Source organism: Chenopodium album, chromosome 9, assembly GCF_948465745.1.
Source record: "Chenopodium album chromosome 9, dcCheAlbu1.1, whole genome shotgun sequence".
In the NCBI taxonomy this organism is placed as follows: domain Eukaryota; kingdom Viridiplantae; phylum Streptophyta; class Magnoliopsida; order Caryophyllales; family Amaranthaceae; genus Chenopodium; species Chenopodium album.
Genome location: NC_137842.1, coordinates 69,096,933 through 69,116,983, shown reverse-complemented (window position 1 = coordinate 69,116,983; position 20,051 = coordinate 69,096,933). Strand labels below are relative to the sequence as shown.

Genomic DNA, 20,051 nt, shown 5'->3' with positions numbered 1-20,051 from the left:
GAAAGTATGGTAGGCCATGTAAACTTGTAAAGTGAAAAAAAAAAAGGCAAGATGCTTCTATTTTTTATTTATTTTTTGGACACATGTGTTTATTTCATGATATGCTAAAGAGACCACAAAAGTAATTGTAAACTTGTAAACTTGGATTGGTAGTTAGTAGGCCATGTAAAAACTAGTAAAGTGAAAAAAAAAAATAAATAAATAAAATAAAAAGATCTACTTAATTTTATAATCCAGGGGAGTTGAGCAAAGTATATATTCATGTTTCATGAAGATCTCCTTTGAAGTAAAGCAAGCATAGTAATTAATATTTCCTACGATTCTTTTTAGTTGACACATTGTTTTAATCACGTTTGCACAACTTTAACTAACTATTGATATCTTTAATTACCAGTAAACAAAAATTTTAAAGAGCTGATGTTTTAAAAATAAATATATCACGACGAATCTAACAAATTCTAATATGAGTACTTGTTAACCAAATATAAATAATCCTCTGGAAACATTCTAACACACAGTTCAGTAGTTCACCATACTCCCTTGTTTAAGACAGGACACATAGCTTTAAAAATCAAATTAAATCACTAATGAGAGCATGAGAGCATTTTTTTCTCAATAATGATTAAATCTTATTCATGTGACTTTGCCTCAAGCTTGAGCCAAAGTCATGGTCATCTTTGGTTAATCATCAGATTTCACCTCGATGTTTTTAATTGCGATTCATATCGTAAAATCAGAACCAAGCAAATGTAAATGACAGAAGAGAAGGCATATAGTAATAACATTTGATCACTGGTTATATTTAAGAATTTAAGTTTTTGTCTAATATAAGTATTAATAGTAGGAAAGAAACTTACACAAATCAAGATCTCCGGCTATAAATAAGCAGTAATGGAGTTTGACAGAAATAACAGGCCAATGTCAAAGATAACTTGCAGGCAATCGAACAAGAATTGCAGATGATCTATAAACTAATTAGTGTCCTGTGACAGAAATTAGAAAAATATGGCAACAGTCAACAATTCCATCTTTAAACTAATTAGTCATTTTAACCAAACAATAATATGATTCGCGATAATAGATTACTACAATATGAACTTAATTAATGCCATTTAGGCTCAATATTGATAATTTATTTATTTTTAAATTGCTCAGTGGCATTTCATGAAATAGCCTTAAGTGGAAAATGCATACACAAAGTAATTTCAACAATCTCAAACAATTTAAAAATAAGATTTTTTTTTTTTGGAGTGTACAATTCAAGGACTTAAGGGAAGAAGAGCCACCTACTACTAGGCAGGGTTCTCCTCTAATGCTCTCAAGTCTGTCGCAGTAACAGAAAATTATATGAGTAAAATCCTTGCCTTCCAATATGACAGCAACAAAGCCTGTAGCTCTATGATGTTTTTGTAAGTAATATCATGTCATTCTTTTTTTGTTCCCTTTCAAGATGTATACATAGCTTTGATCAAACAGCAAAGTCTTGTCTACCTCTCATTCAATTGAATAACTAGTTATTGGCGTATTGCGTCAATTCATTTGGGTCTCTAACTTACTTCATTCTAATATTGGTGCCTGTCATCATCTGAAGTCTAGACATAAAAACATTTTGGAATTTGGACACAGTTGAAGAGAAAATATATCGAACATAGATTACTTTGCAAAGAATAGATTAAGAACCATTATATTACCAAATATGAATTTACAACTCTAGAGCTCAAGGGAGGAAGAGCCACCTACTAGGTAGGGTTCTCCTCAAACACCCTTAAGACAATCCCGGTATATCTATAAACATTAATTTTGTTGGGTTTTCCCATGAAACATCATTTGTCAACTATTTTCATCAACTATTTCAAGATTTTTTTAGTCAACCTTTTTGAACATTATACATTTGACTTTTATTCTAATACTTCTAGCACAATAAATGAGATTTTTGACAGGAAATCATGTAATTTGTAGCCTTCCAAATATAGCAAGAGTAATCACTTGATCTGATAGAGCACGTTTTCATGTTGAACCATTTCCTAGGTGTATGTAGCCACATGTGATTTCTGGAACCAGAGCATCCAACGAATGCATTCCTTCACCAAGGAACTTTTCACACCTTGCTAATAAGTAAAAGAAAAGATGTTGAGCCTAATTTCAGATTGGCTATGCAGTGAGTTTCCGATAATCAGTTCTTCAAAGCAGCATTGTAAGTCCTTAAATTAACTTCATTCTCCGTTACCAGCTGGTATCAGAAAACATCTCGCAAAACACCAAGATGAGAATCAAGAAACTTATATTGCTAAATTCATAGCCCTTCTGATTGATAACTGTAAGGATAAACAAACAAAAAACATTCAGTCAATTTACAACAAGTTTTGACATGACACCACAGAGAAAATTTAGTCCAGAATCACATTGATTAAACTTCAAATATTATCTGGAAGATAAAGCAAAAGCTATAAAATTGCTGAACACGACGAAAAAGAGAATTGGTATACCATTCAGAAATGAGTCCTTGCTAAATATACTTGAACGAAGCTAACTTCTGGATTCTGGAGTATTATATTCAGTCTCCTTCAATTCAAACTCATCAAGAGATAATCTTTCTGCATGACAAGTATTTGGAAAAAAAAAATAAAAAAAATTACAGTACAGCTATTAGAAGCATATGAGCATATCATAAACAAGTTCTTTGACAAGGTTGTAAATAAAGCAAGTTGGTTTCCCTAGTCCTTGTAATAGCACAATCTGATAGAATGATAAATTGTACGTAGTAAATATGATGGATTTCCTCTTACTCTTAAGATCAGAACTCTCAAGTGGACATCATAGCATATTTGCATCATTAGTTATTTTCCAAACACAATTATTCACCTCATTCAAAGCTTGCCAGGATGACCACAGAAAAATAAAAACTTTGCTGCAGCCATGTTTGGTCTGAGACACTAATAGTAGACTAGCAATTGCAAAAGACCAAATAAATACAACTTTCAACAACATAAGTTGAACTAGAGTGTAGTAGATTGTCCATATTGTCAGTCTTGTAATCATGAAATTATATGCATAATTGAATTACTAGAACTTTTAAGCATTTTTTGAATTACAATTGACTCCATCAACCTTAAGGATCCTTGATTAACGATGGTTGAAAGAAAATTATATTACCTCATGCTGTGCCCTCTAGTGTTACAAGCAACTCTTCCCCTTTAAAAAGCCAGACTCTCCTGTTTTAAGACAGAGACTAAATCAAAACTGGGAATTATAGTGTTTATGAAGGTAACTGTGTACAAGAATGACCCAGATAAAAGCATCTTATAGAACAATGAGAACCTGAAGCTTGATTAAGTGGCTATTTCTTCAGGAAATCTTCATCAGCTAACCAATATTCTCAGATTCACCTATATTAGAGCAAGCTGTATCAATCGCATAGTGCTTACACAGTAGGAAGAAACAATAAACATGTTACATAGTTTACCAGTACATATATATTGACAAATTTTCAATTGGTTTAACACAATTTCAAATGTTTAATTTAATTTGAATACCTAACAGATTCAGAACTAAAAAGGAAAGTACAAATGAAACAGGAACAAACTACTTGTCATGGAATGATGAACTTTTCAAAATAAATGCATGTCTTCAGTTATGAATCCTGATTTTCAGCTTTAGACCTTCTTTTGGGAACCCATCAACACTGGCCTCTAGACTCATTTATCTTCCTAACAATTCAATAAATGAGCTATAAAAGAATGACATTCATAGCTAAATGACAAGGCCTAAAATGCTTTATATAACACTGATGGAAGAACAAATAGATGCAAGAAACTTTGTCAAAGTTTTACAACTGAGTAACAAGAAATTTACTAGCAAAATGGCAATCATGAAGGCCATTACCTTTTACTATAAATTGATGTGAAAATACAAAATTCACACACTGCATAATGCAGAAACAGTAAAATATAGCTTCAACTCAATTACTTCATAGTGCAGATAGTTACCTTTTCCTTCCCTGCTCTGAAACCTTTTCGCCCATATGAAATAGATACTAGATAAGTGGATCAATGATAGAGCTGCAGTGCTAAATCTAGCAGCATCAAATCTCACAAACTGGAGATCCCAGTGACTGGAATCCAAGAATCATCCTTCCCTTGTTATGCTCTCATCTCATTTAAGCTACTCTTTGATTGCAATATAAGCACAATCCTGGTTTAGTAGAAAGTTCGGCAAAACTCCTATTCTACAGTATATGAATCCTGTCAGCTAGAAAAATCATGATAGTAAGAAATATGAAGCAAGCAGCACCAGAACCTACTTTTTAGGTTGAACAAAATAACTATGTGTTAAAGTTCCATGGGCTGAGCCATAGGACCGGACCAGAACATTTAATTTCAATGCACACTTATGAACTAAATCAAACTAGAAAATATGGCAGATATCATCAGTAGGAATATGCATCATCTAGCAAAATCAGTAGTGATATACATATTAATTATCAACCTTGTTAAATTACAATAGGATGTGATCATCACATAGAAAAAGATGGCTGACCATCATTAAAAACAAAGCATGCCAATTTTCCAAAGGTATAAATTAAAAATTTTAAATAACAATACTATTGATTCTACTTATGAATTAAATCAGAGTATACTTACAGCAGCAATTAGCAACTTGTACTTTTCATCAAGGAGTTAGTATTAAGGGTTGTGTGTTGTCAAGATAGATAATGCCAAAAGAAATCTCATGCCAATATTAAAAAGCATGAGGTATTGTGTATCCCCCCTTGCTTCATTGGTATTCTGTTTGCACAAAATCTGAAATAAACACGTACGAAGTATATACACAAACACCTATATATGGTGAAATTAAACTAGACAGCCAAAGCCCACACATATAATATAACCACTAACCAGTATTCTGGTAACCAGCCAACATAAGCTTCATTATATTGAAATCCATAAGAAACTGCTAAATGTCTTAAAAGTGTGTTACTAAAATATCTGATTCTCATAATTTTTAATCAATATATCTGGAACTTCAAATATTTGACCATAAGAAATCTGATCTAATATAGTCTGAATTTTAAGATATATTCTAATTCAATCTAATCATCTACTTAGTTTTATGTACAAGGGTCTACATCTATACAATATATCACTTCTCTCAAAAAATCAGATTAATCATGAAAAAATGGTTTTATTAATTACAATAGTCAACAGTGAAAACAATGAAACTTTTCGTGTATGCGTGATCAAAACTACTAAAATTGTAGTACTAACATGATAATTGACAAGGCATCATATGCTACAAACCCAAAAATTGAAATCCAAGTTTGAATAATATGGGTAGACATTATTACCTTTGATCAGTCGAGTTATATATAAACGAACATTGAGTAACTGAATTCTTTCGGGCGCTGATTTTAGTAGATATCTGAAGCAAATATGAAAAAGGTGTTAGAAAGATGATAAGCAAGCAAGCAATCCATTCTTCACAAATGTCGCAAAATTAAAAGTGAAAGGACGACAATAATAATAATAACCCCTATATTATCTTTCATACCTAGTTACTCCGTACCTTTTATCAGTCGAGCTGTATATGTTATTGACTGAAAGAATTCTTGTTGCCATGATTTCAAAAATCTGAAACAAATAATAATAATAATAAAAAAATTAAAAAAAAAAAAAGGTTAAGCAGGCAGCGTTCAAAATTGTTGCAGATTCTCAATTGAAAAGACAATAACAAACCCTATTCTTTTGTTCTTACACAGGTCAATGTTGGGGATATGTTGGATATTGGACCAGTTAGCGCCAGTCTTGTTGTTGCATTCCTTCGTTAACTCTAGGCTGCATCCCCTTATAAAAAGTTTGGTTAAGGAGGTGAGGTGGCGCATCTCTTCTGGCATTCTTTTCAATTTTGGACACCACTTAATTTCAAGGGATTGGAGAGATGATAAGCCGCCTATTGATGGTGTTAGGCTTTTCAAATTATAACAATCCTCAATATGAAGGGAATGGAGAGATGATAAGCATCCAATCCCCTTTGGCAGCTTCACCACCTTTGGTAGTTCCCGTAATGTCAAGGAACGGAGAGTGGAAGCAAGGTATCTCCATGGCATCTCTCCAGCGTCACTTTCTTCATTATTATTATGAATGCATCCTTCTTCTGTGCTTTTGTTGTTGATGACATCATCTTCATCCTCCAATTCCAACTCATCAAGAAAACTCAATGATAGACTCTCCAGGGCAGTTAAATGGTCCCACACTCCTCGTCCTGATATACTTTTCAAATTATGGCAACTAATAATTACAAGGGAGCGAAGAGAGGACAGGCGGCCGCTTCGGAACACCTCCCCCACCTCTCCTGTTTTCAATTCCTCCATTTTCTTGTCATAAATATGGAGATTCGAAAGATGGTGGAAAGATCGGATGGGTAGAGAATTAAGATATGCCGAGTTATCTATCTTAACTTCCCTCAATCTTCCATGTCGTTCTTCCTCCTTTTGCTGAGTAGTCTCCCTTATAAGTGGGCCCAGCGCTTCATTAAAATCTTCTAAGTACAATTGTTGCAGTCCCGGATATAAAGGAAAAGTTGTCAATTCTGGACATCCTCCTATATAAAGATGAGAAAGTTTTGGTGCTTGCGGTGTCTCACTCTCCTCTGATTCTGATACTGATGATGACTTCCACCATCCCTTCAACTTTGGCAGTTTCGTAAGCTTCACCTTTTCAAGGGATGGAAACATAAACAACTCATCATCATTTGCTCCACTAATATTATTACTACTACTCTCCATATACTCCAGTCCACCCAGATCTTCTAATTTAAGGACTTTCAAATAACGCAGTTTACTCATTAATGGAAGATGCTTCAACCTTTCACACTTCTGAATTTCAATTTCAACAAGATTTGGAAGACAACTTTTGCTATTCATTGATGAGCCCACAAACAATGTTGTCAAATTTGGACAATTAGATACATAAAGCTCAGAAAGCAGTGGTGCTTCTGGTATCCGATCACTCTCCCCTGATTCTGATGATGATGGCTTCCACCATCCCTCCAACTTTGCCATGTTTTCAAGCTTCAGCTTTTCAAGGGATGGAAAGAATACCAATTCATCATCATCTCTCACTACAAACATTGTCAGCAGAAAGGTCAAGCTATTCGTCCCTGGAAGCATATGTGTTAAACTATAGGGGTAATTCCAAGTTTCTCTTCTTGATAAACAAGAAGTGTTTCTCATGAGGGTAAATTTGGAATTACTTGTTGACGGAGTGAACCTAACGTTACCCTCTTGTTCAATTTACCCCCTTTGCAATTCACCTCTGTCGTGAGTGTCGTCAGTACTCAGTAGTACCCAGAATGGGCAAAATCTAGTTCCCACCTCCGGCGATAAATCGTCAAAAGCGGGAGACCAATCAGTGGTTTCGATCAATTAAAAGAATGGCTAACAGTAGGAATAAGCTTCAATGGAGGAAATTGAGTTTAAAAGGAGGAATTCGAACTTGATGACAGCTTCAATGGAGGAATTCAAGCTCGATGACAGCTTCAATGGAGGACGGTCACCCTTACCCTTTGGGGTTGACCATGCCATAAATTTTACCATTTCTTATTGGGTTTTTTCGTTTGATTTTGGCGGCGAAGCCGCCTATGTTTGCCGCCGATGATGGTGGTTGTCCCCGGTGTAGACGAAGGTGTAGACGAAAGAGGAAGATGATGGTGTTGGTGGGGACGAAAGAGGGAGGTGATGGTGGAGGTGTTTGTTGTCCGTGGAGGTGTTTGTTGTTGGTGGAGGTGAAGACAAAGCTACATTACAATGGAACGCCGCTAACGTTACCGTCTAACATTGTCTTCAGTACCCACGTGACTTGCTTCAATGGAACTCACAATCAGCATTTATTCAGCTTTAAAAACCATTTGTTTACAATTCCCTAGGCATTTTTATTACACATTTGCCACTAGAGAAACACCTCTTGTTTCTCAAGAAGAGAAACACCTCTTGCAAACTATAGCAACCATAAATATCAAGGTGCCTAAGATTAACTAATTTCCCCAACTCCCTTGGCAGCCTTTTTAGATCCCAACACTTACGCAACTTTAATGTTTGCAAGTTATAAAGATTGGTAATGGATGAGGGCAATACACATAGACCTATATTATATGACAGGTCAAGATACCTTAGATGCACCAATTCACCTATCCCACTCGGCAACTTTTTCAATCCAAAAAAATCGTTCAAACGTAATACCCTTAAATATTTTACGTTTGATAAACCCCCCACAAATGGTTTTAAAGAAGAATAACGAACCTGTGTACATAGAAATGTACGCATCCTTTGCATACTGCTCAACTTACCAACAACATCTTCAGGGGTACTTCCATCCATGTATACATGGCGAGTTTTCTCGTTAAAACATCTTGGACGATAGGTGCACGACAATATGTCTGTCCCTGCTACTTCTTTGGCAAGATCATGAATCAGATCATGCATCTTGCATGATACAATTTCTTCAGTATGTTTAGCTCGTTTTACATCTTGGAAAAAGCACCTTTGCAGTAACTGCTTGAAATACTCCTCACCAACATCTTCAAAACTCTCTCCATCTGACGAAATAATAAAGCCTTGAGCCATCCAAAGACAAATCAAATCCTCCTTGATAATGTTGTAATCCTTTGGGAATACTGCACAGTAACTGAAGCAGCTCTTCAAATGGAACGGGAGATAATTGTAACTGATCTTCAACAAAGTTATTATGCCATTGCTCTCATCTTGTACAATGTTTGCCAAGTCAGTATTTTTCAAATTCTCCCACTTACTTTCATCCTGACCTCGAAGAAGACTTCCGACCACCCTTATGGAAAGTGGAACATTTGCACACTTTCGAACTATCTCTTTTCCAATATCAACTAATTGTTGCTTCACTGGATGTTCCTCCGGTTTAAGTGCCATTTTGTTAAACAAAATCAAAGATTCATCATCTGAGAGACCTTTCAATTCATGTGTCCAACGACTTTCAACAACATCAGCTACATTTTTGGAGCGAGTTGTCACTAATATTCTGCTGACCCTTTCATCACCTCTAATCAATACCTTTCTCAACTCATGCCACTTACTGGGTTCCTCATTCCATACGTCATCTAAAACAAGAAAATACTTCTTCCCGTCCATTTCTTGCCGAAGTTTCATCTGGAGCTGGTCCAAATTCAGCTTATCTTGCTTGATTTCTGAATTTACAGCTGCAAGGATTTGACCAACTAGAGCTTTGACATTAAAATCATCGGATACACAAACCCACAACTTCCGAAGGAATTTCTCCACAATCATCTCATCATTATAAACCTGACGGGCCAGAGTAGTTTTCCCCAAGCCTCCAATCCCAACTATGCTGACAACAAAACCATCCTGCTGCTCAACAGTAGTGTTGAGTAACATATCTATCACTTTCCGCTTGTCATCCTCCCTCCCAATCATCACATCATCCTCGCACACAAAGGAATGAGTTTCCCTGTTAATTCTCATCTGCTTAGCCGCATCGAAACCAGCAGGGTGTCTAGAGCCAATATCATATCGATGATCTTTGACAATATCATCCAACATCTCCGATATCTTTTTCATCTCTTGAGACCAAGTGAAAGCAGAACGAAACTGATTAGAGCATGAGAAGAAAAGGCATACCTCATTACACACCTTGTTGTTATTACAAGGCATGAGCTTGTTGAGATGAGCAAGAGTGGTAATCTCATCGAACAAGTCATCGGCTCGGTAAAGAGCCTCCTTAAGCCTCTGGAGCTTGTTACGCTCGACATAGGTGCGATAAGCTTGGTGCAGCCGCTCTTCAACTTCAACATCAAGGAGCACAGCCTCAATAGTTGACATGGTTTGTCTGAGTTTGTCAAGCTCAGATTCCAATCCCAACAAAGCTTCAATGTGGGCCCAAATAGGAGAACCCAGTTTTTCAATGACGAATTGCACCAAACTAAGAACCCCTGAAACATCCATCTCTCTTTCTCTTGTGGGTTAATGTTTTTTTTTTTTTTTTAGGGAATGCAGAGGAGTGAGTTTTTTGTGTGTGTGTGTTTAGGATTATTCAGTAGACAGCTTTATAGCAAAGAATTTTTTGGATTTTTTTCCAATTCAAATCTGGAGATGTACAGTAGACTAGAATCTTTCGTGAGAAATTACTATCTTTGAATTAGTCAACTACGGAGTATTTATTATGTTCCGTGCCATGCACTAGAGTTTTAATACATTAAATTTTTACAAAAATTATAAAATTAACATGGACAAAGTATAACTATAAGGTCTATAACACACTACTTTGTATTTATTTTCTTTTTGTTTTGCATATATACTAAAATTAAACATGGAATAAAACAAAAGGGTTAATTAAACCATGAGTATATTAAAATTACACCTTAGACCATATGAAGGTTTAAAATTTTAATGATAAATTATAATTTTCCTTTTTATGAACCAAATAAGTATTTTAAAATGACATAATACGCCCAGGGGGTAGGATTAATAGTCCATTTTCCTGGGTATGAACTCAAATTATAATTCTCATTAGTTTACTCTTTCAATTTGCAATGAATGTGAATGTGATTGTGATATGAATAATTGCGGAATGTAACCACATTGTCTTATTTGTACAAGTTGTATTCACTAGAGATGAGAACCACAAGTAACTAACCCTTATTTTCCTTGGTTTACTTGACTTGAGAGTTGAGGCCCAGCAGACAATGACGTTGATATTATTCATTATACCTGTGGAGGGTAAGCGACGCTCCAAGTAACTGGTCCAAGATTAGCATCAACTCACACCATACTTGTTGCATATACCGATAACTGGATGCAGCCCTACCTGAGTCACATTGAAAACACCAGGTCAGTGAACAAGAAATTGGACCATAAAAAACGAGAGACAAAAAGGATGTGGCAAGAATCAATTGTAGCCAAGTAATATACATCTAGGAAAATCTATTACTTGATGAAAGGATAATGTTTTACAGGACTAGCACTGCTAGTTCCAGATTATTCAATTTAATGTCTAGATCAGGATGTCTATCCCAACATTATATGCAATGCAAACCTCACCAATCAGTCAATCACAGAGCACCTCAGTGTCCTGTGACAGAAAATTATAAAATTTGGCAACACTCAACAATTCCATCTATAAACTATCTATGTTTGGATTTTATAATTGATGAAAAATTAGTCATTATAACCAAACAATAATATGATTTACGATGATAGATTATTACAATATGAACTTTATTATTGTCATTTAGGATCAATTTTGATGATTATTTTACTCTATGAAAAATCCCCAATTTTTATATGAACCCTTACTATTTGTAACTCCAAATTTGAAGACATGGCACAAAATTTCAATGAAAATCAAAGAAAGTAATACGAGTAACCTTTTAGCGGAATGCATTATCTGCGGCCTTGACAAAGTAGACGAACAATCCCCCCAAAAAATTAAAGAGTAGATGAAGACCACGATAACATCTGTGTTTCGAGCATACTAAATTATAGCCAAAGTTGAATGATTGACTTCACATTTGCATGTTTGACTTGACTTATTAGAGTTTGATGGTTTTTGAGTGTGCCTTGCTGTAGAAATTTGGAAAGAAGTCTAAAGTGGTTTTTGAGTTTTTTTGAGTTTGATGGACTTATAGGTACGAGTAGTTCATATTTCATACCTTATGGTGTGATTCAATTTGACTTGAATCAATTGAACTCGAAGGTTATTATGGTAAATTACTTTCGATAACCATTATTTTTTGGAATGCATTTGCTAAGCTTATTAAACTTATTAAATTTTCAAACAGAATTTATCTTTGTTTGTCTATTATTAGAGGAATATGTTACTTTGTATATTTCGTGTAAATTACTTTCGATAACCATTATTTTTGGAAGTCTTAAATGTATAAAAAATTAATATATAATTTAAATTTATAAGTAGGATTTTTTTGTAAATAACCACCCCTAAATGTACCCTATGTTGAATTAACCACCCATTTTTTAAAAAAAAATTATAAAATACCACCCCTAATTTACAAAGTATAAATAAATGATTTACACGTGATTTTGTAATACATTTTCAAATTAATTATGGCAAGATTTCATTATTCCTTTAAACGGCCTAAGTTACATAGAATGGGAGCTTCAATTGTAGAGTTAGGATTAACAAAATTGAATTGTATCCAATACAACAGATCAACAACAATAATTAGGAATCTATAAGGAACATTGAGATGTGGAAAATGCATATACAAAGTTATTTCAACAATCTCAAACAATATAAAAGATAAAAAAATTTTATGGAGTATACACTTTAAGGACTTAAGGGAAGAAGAGCCACCTATGGACTAGGCAGGGTTCTCCTCAAATGCTCTCAAGTCTATTGCAGTAACAAAAAATTATACAAGTAAACTCCTTGCCTTCCAATATGACAGCAACCAGGGCTTGCAAATTAACTAGAGTCACTAGTAGAATAAATGTGATGGAAAGCTATGATTTGCAAGCGGTTTGTGTTATCCGCTTTCCATTACTGATTAAAAAAAAAATATGAATTGGCAAGCGGTTTTGGCGCGAACCGCTTGCCTTTTAACTAATGGCAAGCGGTTTAAGGTTGAACCGCTTACCATTAGTTAAATTGGCAAGCGGTTCAACCTTAAACCGCTGGCCATTTTTTAAAAAAAAAGCGGGCTCACAAACCCTAAGCCCAATAAATCTCACACTCACGGCTAACAGCTCAGCTCTCTCTCTCTCTCCTCTCTTTCACTCCCTCACTTCTCTCTCCTCTCTCCTCTCTCCTCTCTCCTCTCTCCCCTCCATTATTGTCACGCATCTTCTTTCTTCTCAACTCTCCTTTCTCCATCTCCTTCTCTTATCTTTCTATTTCATCTCTTACTTTCCTTTCTCACGCGAATTCAGGTGGTTCTTGTGGGTTTTCGAGCGAATTCCGATGGGTTTTCGAGCGAATTCAGGTGGGTTTTCGAGCCAATTCGAGCCAATTTGTGTGGGTTTAAATGGTGATAGTCCGGTGGTGGTGCGTGTGGGTTTTTATGGTCGAATTCGACAATAAAAACTCTAGATCTAGAGTTTTTATGGTCGAATTTGACCCATAAAACCCAAATTTAAAGAGAATTTCGATTTTTTGGTTGTATTCAAGGTATTTTTTTTTTTAATCTTTTATTTTGTTTTTTCAGTTTTTATTTTATTTTATTGTGATGGGTGGTTGAATTGGTTTGTTTTAGGTCGATTTGTTGTTGGTGGGGTCGTGGTGGGTGGTGGTGTTGGCCGGTGTGTGTTGGTGGTGTGTTTTTTTTTTTTATTTGTTGTTTGGTGTTGGTGGGGGTCGTGTGTGGACGGGTGGCTGGTGTGTGGTCGTGGCTGGTGGGTGGTCGTGTATTGGTGGGGGTCGATGCTAACGGGTGTGAAAGATTATGATCGTTGCCGATTTCCATTCACTGTGTAAAGTATATATACAAAACTATCGTAGCAATCTCCGGCTACAATTAAGCTAACTAACTACAATTAAGCTAACTAACTTAGGAAAGGATATATACTAAAATATACACTTAACAAACTAAGATATACAAGAATATATTTACATATATTCTAACACACCCCCGCAGTCGTAGCGGGAGACTCGCGGACGCTAAGACTGGTACGGAAGTCATCAAAAAGAACCCGGGGAAGTCCCTTTGTAAAAATATCTGCAATCTGATACCGAGAGGGAACATGTAAAACTCGTACCTCGCCTTTAGCGACTTTCTCACGGACAAAATGAATGTCCATCTCGATGTGTTTCGTGCGTTGGTGCTGCACCGGATTGCCAGAGAGGTAGATGGCACTCACATTGTCACAATAAACAATAGTTGCAGTATGAATAGGAAAATAAAGCTCAAGCAACAAATTTCTGATCCAACAAGAATCAGATACCACATTAGCAACCCCACGATATTCGGCCTCTGCACTGGACTTAGATAATGTAGGCTGCCGTTTGGAAGACCAGGAAATCAAATTATCCCCTAAAAATACACAATAACCTGAAGTAGATCGCCTGGTGTCGGGGCATCCCCCCCAATCCGCATCAGTATAAGAAACAAGTTTGTCAATAGAGGACTTATAGAGATGCAAACCATAGGACAATGTACCCTGTAAGTAGCGCATAATACGCTTCAAGGCACCCATATGCGCATTGCGCGGATCATGCATGTGAAGACAAACCTGCTGAACAGCATATGAAATATCAGGTCTAGTAAAAGTCAGATACTGAAGAGCACCTGCAAGACTCCTGTACTTAGTGGGGTCCTCATACGGAGCATCATGAGTGGCACTAAGTTTTGATTTCGTGTCAACAGGGGTAGGACAAGGACTGCAGTTAGACATACCGGCCTTGTCAATGATGGAAGAGGCATACTGTTGCTGCGACAAAAACATACCATTATGATCACGAGTTACAGCAATACCCAAGAAGAAACTCAGAGGACCTAAATCCTTCATTGCAAACTCAGAGCTCAAACGATCCATAATATGCGTCCGTAGACGGTCAGAAGAAGCTGTAAGAATGATATCATCAACATATAACAGTATATAAGCAGTATCAGATCCCTGTCTATAAATAAACAAAGAAGTGTCAGATTTACTGTTAGCAAATCCAATAGATGTGACATAATCTGCAAATCGCTGATACCAGGCCCGAGGAGCCTGTTTCAGACCATAGAGAGAGCCGCGTAATAGACACACATGATCAGGGCGACTTTTGTCGCGAAAACCCATGGGCTGATGCATATAAACTGTTTCATTGAGATAACCATGCAGAAAAGCATTCTTGACATCCAACTGATGGATCGGCCAAGAGTGAGAAATAGCAATGCTAAGAACAGTGCGAATAGTAGCCGGTTTGACAACCGGACTAAAGGTCTCATCACAATCAATTCCCTGTTGCTGAGTTTTACCATCCGCTACAAGACGAGCCTTATACCGCTCAAAAGAACCATCGGAATTTCGTTTGTGACGAAAAATCCACATAGAACGAATAACATTCACATTAGGCGGCCGAGGAACCAAATCCCATGTATGATTATCAATAAGAGCATTATATTCGTCTAACATTGCATTTTTCCAATTTGGGTCACGAATAGCACTAACGGGGTCCCTTGGGATAGGAGAGATAGAGGTAGTGGTCATCGTGTTTAGGTTGGAAAAATATTTGGGGTTAGGCTTAACAATGCCATCTTTGGCACGGGTGGTCATTTGGTGGGTGGCCGGGTGGTCCATGTGGTGGTGATGTAGGTGCGGTGTGAGCTCAAGGTCAAGTGGCGGTGGGGGGGGAGGGGGAGCAACACTGCTGGGAATTGTGGGAGTAGTGATGGGTGGAGTGGTGAATGTAGGTGGGCTGTCAGGGGGAGTAGGCCCGTTAGGGGGTGGGATCTCACTGGCGGGCTGCTGGGAGCGTGCCCCATGGGCTGTGACAGTACCTGGGTGTCGTGGGCCGGAATGAGAGGAAGGCCCAGACGAGGGGGGAGTGAGATGCCGCACATTTTGATGTGTGGGCTGGGCTGGAGAATGAGTGGGAGTGGGCTCATGAGTGCGCAAATGGGGAGGGTGATCAAATGGATTAAAATCCAAAAAATCATAAGCATCAGTTGTGGGTGTGTGAACTTTCGAAAACGGAAATTCGTTTTCAATAAATTTCACATGCCTACAAATGATGATTTTGCCATTTGACAAGTTATAGCACTTTGAACCACGATGACTTGGTGCGGGACCAAGATAGACACAAGGGGTGGATCTTTCTTGCAATTTATGTATAGAAGTAGAAGGGAAGAGGGGAAAACATAAACAACCAAAGACACGTAATGCCGAGTAAATAGGATCACGTTGGTATAAGACTTGAGTAGGAGATTTAAAACCTAAGACTTTGGTTGGAAGTATGTTGAGAAGGTAAGTAGCCATAGCTAGAGCATGATGCCAAAACGAGTGTGGCAAGGAGGCATGAGCAAGAAGAGTCCTAATAATGTTATTGATTGATTTTATGTGGCGTTCGGCTTTTCCGTTTTGAGGAGAGGTGTGAGGACAAGAGAGACGATAAAGCATGCCATGGTTCTCAAAAAAAAACCTTAAGTGTACCATTAACATACTCAGTGCCATTATCACATTGGAAGGTCTTGATGTTACGTTCAAATTGAGTTTGGACTATTTTATGAAAAGATTGGAAAAGATGTTTGACCTCAGATTTCTTTGCAATAGGATAAGTCCAAAGAAATTTACTGTAATCATCAAGGAATAAGAGATAATAACAATGACCAGAAGAACTTGCAATAGGGGAAGTCCATAAATCACTATGGATAATATCAAAAGGAAAAGCAATATGCGACATAGAATCAAAAAAAGGTAATTTTACGTGTTTCCCTAGAGGACACGAAGAACAAAAAGAGTTACAAGCCTTATTACATTCAATAAAATTTTGACTACTTAAAGATCTAAGAACAACATCTCCTGGGTGTCCTAGTCGATTATGCCAAAGATCGGAAGAAAGAGCAGTAAAATTTGAATGTTGGACTGAAGAGTTGGCTTGATTTTTTGAGAAGATTGGATAGAGGTCACCGGTACTGTCACATCTCATTATTTTGGCCCCCGTCTGTAAATCATTGACAGAAAATCCAAATGGGTCAAATTCAATGGAAACATTATTGTCAATGGTGAATTTGCGGACAGATATTAGGTTCTTAATGATTTTAGGAGCATGCAAAACATTTTTTAAGGTAAATGGAGGGTATGGGGAGGGCAAAGTAGCACTACCATGACCAATTATTGGAACTAAGTCACCACTACCAACAACAATGTTATGATTTTTAATGCTCGAATTGACATAAGAAGAAAGAATACCTTGGTCGGCCGTCATGTGAGATGTTGCACCGGTGTCCATATAATAATTATTATCCGGCTGAGATAGATTGGCAAGCATGTGCATCGCAGCTTCAATGTCCGTAGGAGATGGATTTGGAGCAGGAGTTGTAGCACTGTACGCTTGTGGACGCGGACCCAAAATACCAGGCCCACTTGTCCGTGATCCAGCAGAAGGAATAGGAGGTCTAGCAGCCCATGATTGTGAAGGATAAGGACAAGGAGGGCTGGGCCATGGAGCAAAAGCCCACGGATGCTGCTGCCAATTAAATGCCACGTGAGGCCCAGAGAGAGGAGGCTGCTGCTGGGATCCAAGAGGAGAGTTGTGGGCCTTCCCAGAATTTTTGGAGTTTTTATTCTTCTGCTTCCCATTTCTATTGCTAGGCCGAGAAACAGAGGACTCCGATTTGGTGGAGATGAGTGCGGTTTGAGAACGGCTAGATGACCCACCTTCCTTAGCTAGGCGATTCTTGATTGTTCGCTCGGCTAATTTCAAGCGAGAACGACAGCTCTCAAAAGAGGGGAGTGGTTCTTGATTTTGAATAAAGTCGACCGTGCCTGCATACGCCTCGGGAAGTCCAGCAGTGAGTTTGAGAATGAGACGGGTATCGGGAATCGGAGCATCAACATCCGCAAGACGATCGGCAAGAGATTTGATGTGATTACAATATCCGTCAATAGAAGAGAAGTCCTCGAAGTTAAGGTCAGCGAGCTCTTGTTCGAGGTGGGAAGCCCGGGATGCTTTGTTGTCCTGGAACATTGACTCGAGACGAGTCCAAGCACCGTGAGCCGTGTCATCTTTGAGCAAGATGGCAGTGAGAAGATCAGGAGAAATTGAACCATAAATCCAATTTAGAACCGCAGCGTCTAAACGGCTCCAAAAAGCAAGGTCGGCCTTCTTTGAAGCTTCATATGCTGCGAGTTCTGTGGCCTCCGTTGGAGGGATGATGTGAGATGTGAGGTCATGAACCCTACAAAGCACTTTGAAAAGTGCAGCCCAAGAGTGATACATACCATGGCTGTCCAAGGTAATCGGGATGAGAGATTTGACATTGGTGCTTGTTAAAGCAGGATGATACTTGTTTGATTCTGCCATGGAGTATGAGCAGCGGAAGAATAAGAAAAGAAAGAGGGGTGGGCTGTTTGAGAGGGAGAGATAAGCCAAGGATCGAAACCCTGCTCTGATACCATGAAAGATTATGATCGTTGCCGATTTCCATTCACTGTGTAAAGTATATATACAAAACTATCGTAGCAATCTCCGGCTACAATTAAGCTAACTAACTACAATTAAGCTAACTAACTTAGGAAAGGATATATACTAAAATATACACTTAACAAACTAAGATATACAAGAATATATTTACATATATTCTAACAGGGTGTTCACGTATTGGTGGGGGTCGTGGTGGGTGGTCATGGCTGGTGGGTGTACTGGTATTGGTGGGTCGTGGTGGGCCGGTGGTGTTGGTGGTCGTGGCTGGTGGTACGAAGCAACATGAGATGGTGTTGGTGCTCGTGGCTGGTGGTGTTACTTGTATTAATTTTTTTTGATGTAAATGTAATATTAGAACAAATAAATAATAAAAATATTAATGCTTTTACATATATTTGATTTGTGTTTCAATTTCTGTGAAAAATCCAAAAAAAAAAAAAAAATTTTATTTTTATTTTTATACCCATATTGGGCAGCGGTTTGGCGCCAAAACCGCTGCCCTTTCTCTAGTATTAAATGGCAAATGGCGAGCCCCCTAATCCCATGCGGTTCAAAACCGCTTGCCATTAGGGGGTTTAAACCGCTCGCCATTACATTTATTCTATTAGTGAGTCCTCGAGCTGATATTATCAATTGCTCTCTATTTTCGTATTCAACTACTTGAATCATCTTATCTCAAGATTTTCATTGATTAATAAAATTTTGAAAGAAATACGGAGTATATCTCATGTCTTGCTTTCCATCTTATGTTGATGATGTAGAGCTTATAAGGAACATGTAGCAATCCCTTAAAATGCCAGAGTCCCCTGTTTTAAGACAGAACTATTGAAATCTACTCATAATTTGTTAGAATATTCATTGGACAGCTTTGTACAAAAATGACCCAAATTAGAAGCATCTAGAAGAAATCAACATTAGCTAACCTTAATTCCCAAACTTTCAGATCATGTAGCCCAATCTACATGACTACATGCATGGTGCAGCTGTTCATTTATACTTAACGGCATTAATGAACATGTTCATTTGTACTAAATGCACACTAATGAACTAAATCAATAGAAGAAATAAACAAAATATAACATATATTAGTAGGAATAATACACATGATCAGCTAGCAAGATCAGTAATATAAATATTATTAACCTTGATATTATGCCCAGTACTTTAATTAGTATCCAGGCAAAATGATTTTGGAGCCCTTCAAGTCCCTTCACTTTCATACTCTGGAGTAACATTGCACTTCATCCAAAAATCTGCATTGCTTTTTATATGTTATTCTTTTTTTGTTCCCTTTCAAAATGTATAACAAGTTATTGCCTCTATTTATTTGGGTCTCTAACTTCCTTCGTTCTAATATCGGTTCTTGTCATATCATCATAAGTCTAGATAAAAATTCTCTCTTTGGAATTTGAAACAGTTTGATGTCTTAAAGAGAACATGATGTATCAAAAACAGGTTACTTTGCAAAGAATAGAATAAAAACCAATTAACCATTATATTACCAAATATGAATTTACAACTCTAGAGCTAAAGGGAGGAAGAGCCACCTACTAGGTAGGGTTCTCCTCAAACACCCTTAAGTCAATCCCGGTATATCTATAAACATTAACTCTGTTGGGTTTTTCCCTAAAACATCATTTGTCGACTTTTTTGTCAATTATTTCAAGATTTTTTGGTCAACCTTTTTGAACATTATACATTTGACTTTTATTCTAATACTTCTAGCACAATAAAAGAAAATTTTGATAGGAAATCATGTAATTTGTAGCCTTCCAAATATAGCAAGAGCAATCACTTGATATGATAGAGCACGTTTTAATTTCATGTTAAACCATTTCGTAGGTGTATGTAGCCTCGTGCGATTTCTCGAACCAGAGCATCCAACAAATGCATTCCTTCGCCAAGGAACCTTTCACACCTTGCTAA

At 37.2% G+C, this 20,051-nt stretch overlaps 1 protein-coding gene across 8 annotated transcripts; it reads right to left on the bottom strand.

Moving 5' to 3' along the window:
* Positions 1–1,653: 1,653 nt before the first annotated feature.
* Positions 1,654–10,439, bottom strand: LOC145559009 (putative disease resistance protein RGA1). 8 transcript variants are annotated; one of them, XM_081620402.1, is made up of 8 exons: positions 5,752–10,439; positions 5,548–5,627; positions 5,345–5,418; positions 3,987–4,784; positions 3,319–3,386; positions 3,154–3,212; positions 2,487–2,594; positions 1,654–2,315 (listed from the first exon to the last, which is right to left on the bottom strand). In XM_081620402.1, the coding sequence occupies exon 1, from the start codon at positions 9,983–9,985 to the stop codon at positions 7,907–7,909; it is 2,079 nt and encodes a 692-aa protein (XP_081476528.1). In that variant the 5' UTR covers positions 9,986–10,439; the 3' UTR covers positions 1,654–2,315; positions 2,487–2,594; positions 3,154–3,212; positions 3,319–3,386; positions 3,987–4,784; positions 5,345–5,418; positions 5,548–5,627; positions 5,752–7,906. The 8 variants fall into 8 exon arrangements, with proteins under 8 accessions (XP_081476528.1, XP_081476530.1, XP_081476532.1 ...); XM_081620404.1 differs by having other exon boundaries at positions 3,987–4,248; XM_081620406.1 differs by having other exon boundaries at positions 3,987–4,241.
* Between the last annotated feature and the right edge of the window lie 9,612 nt (positions 10,440–20,051).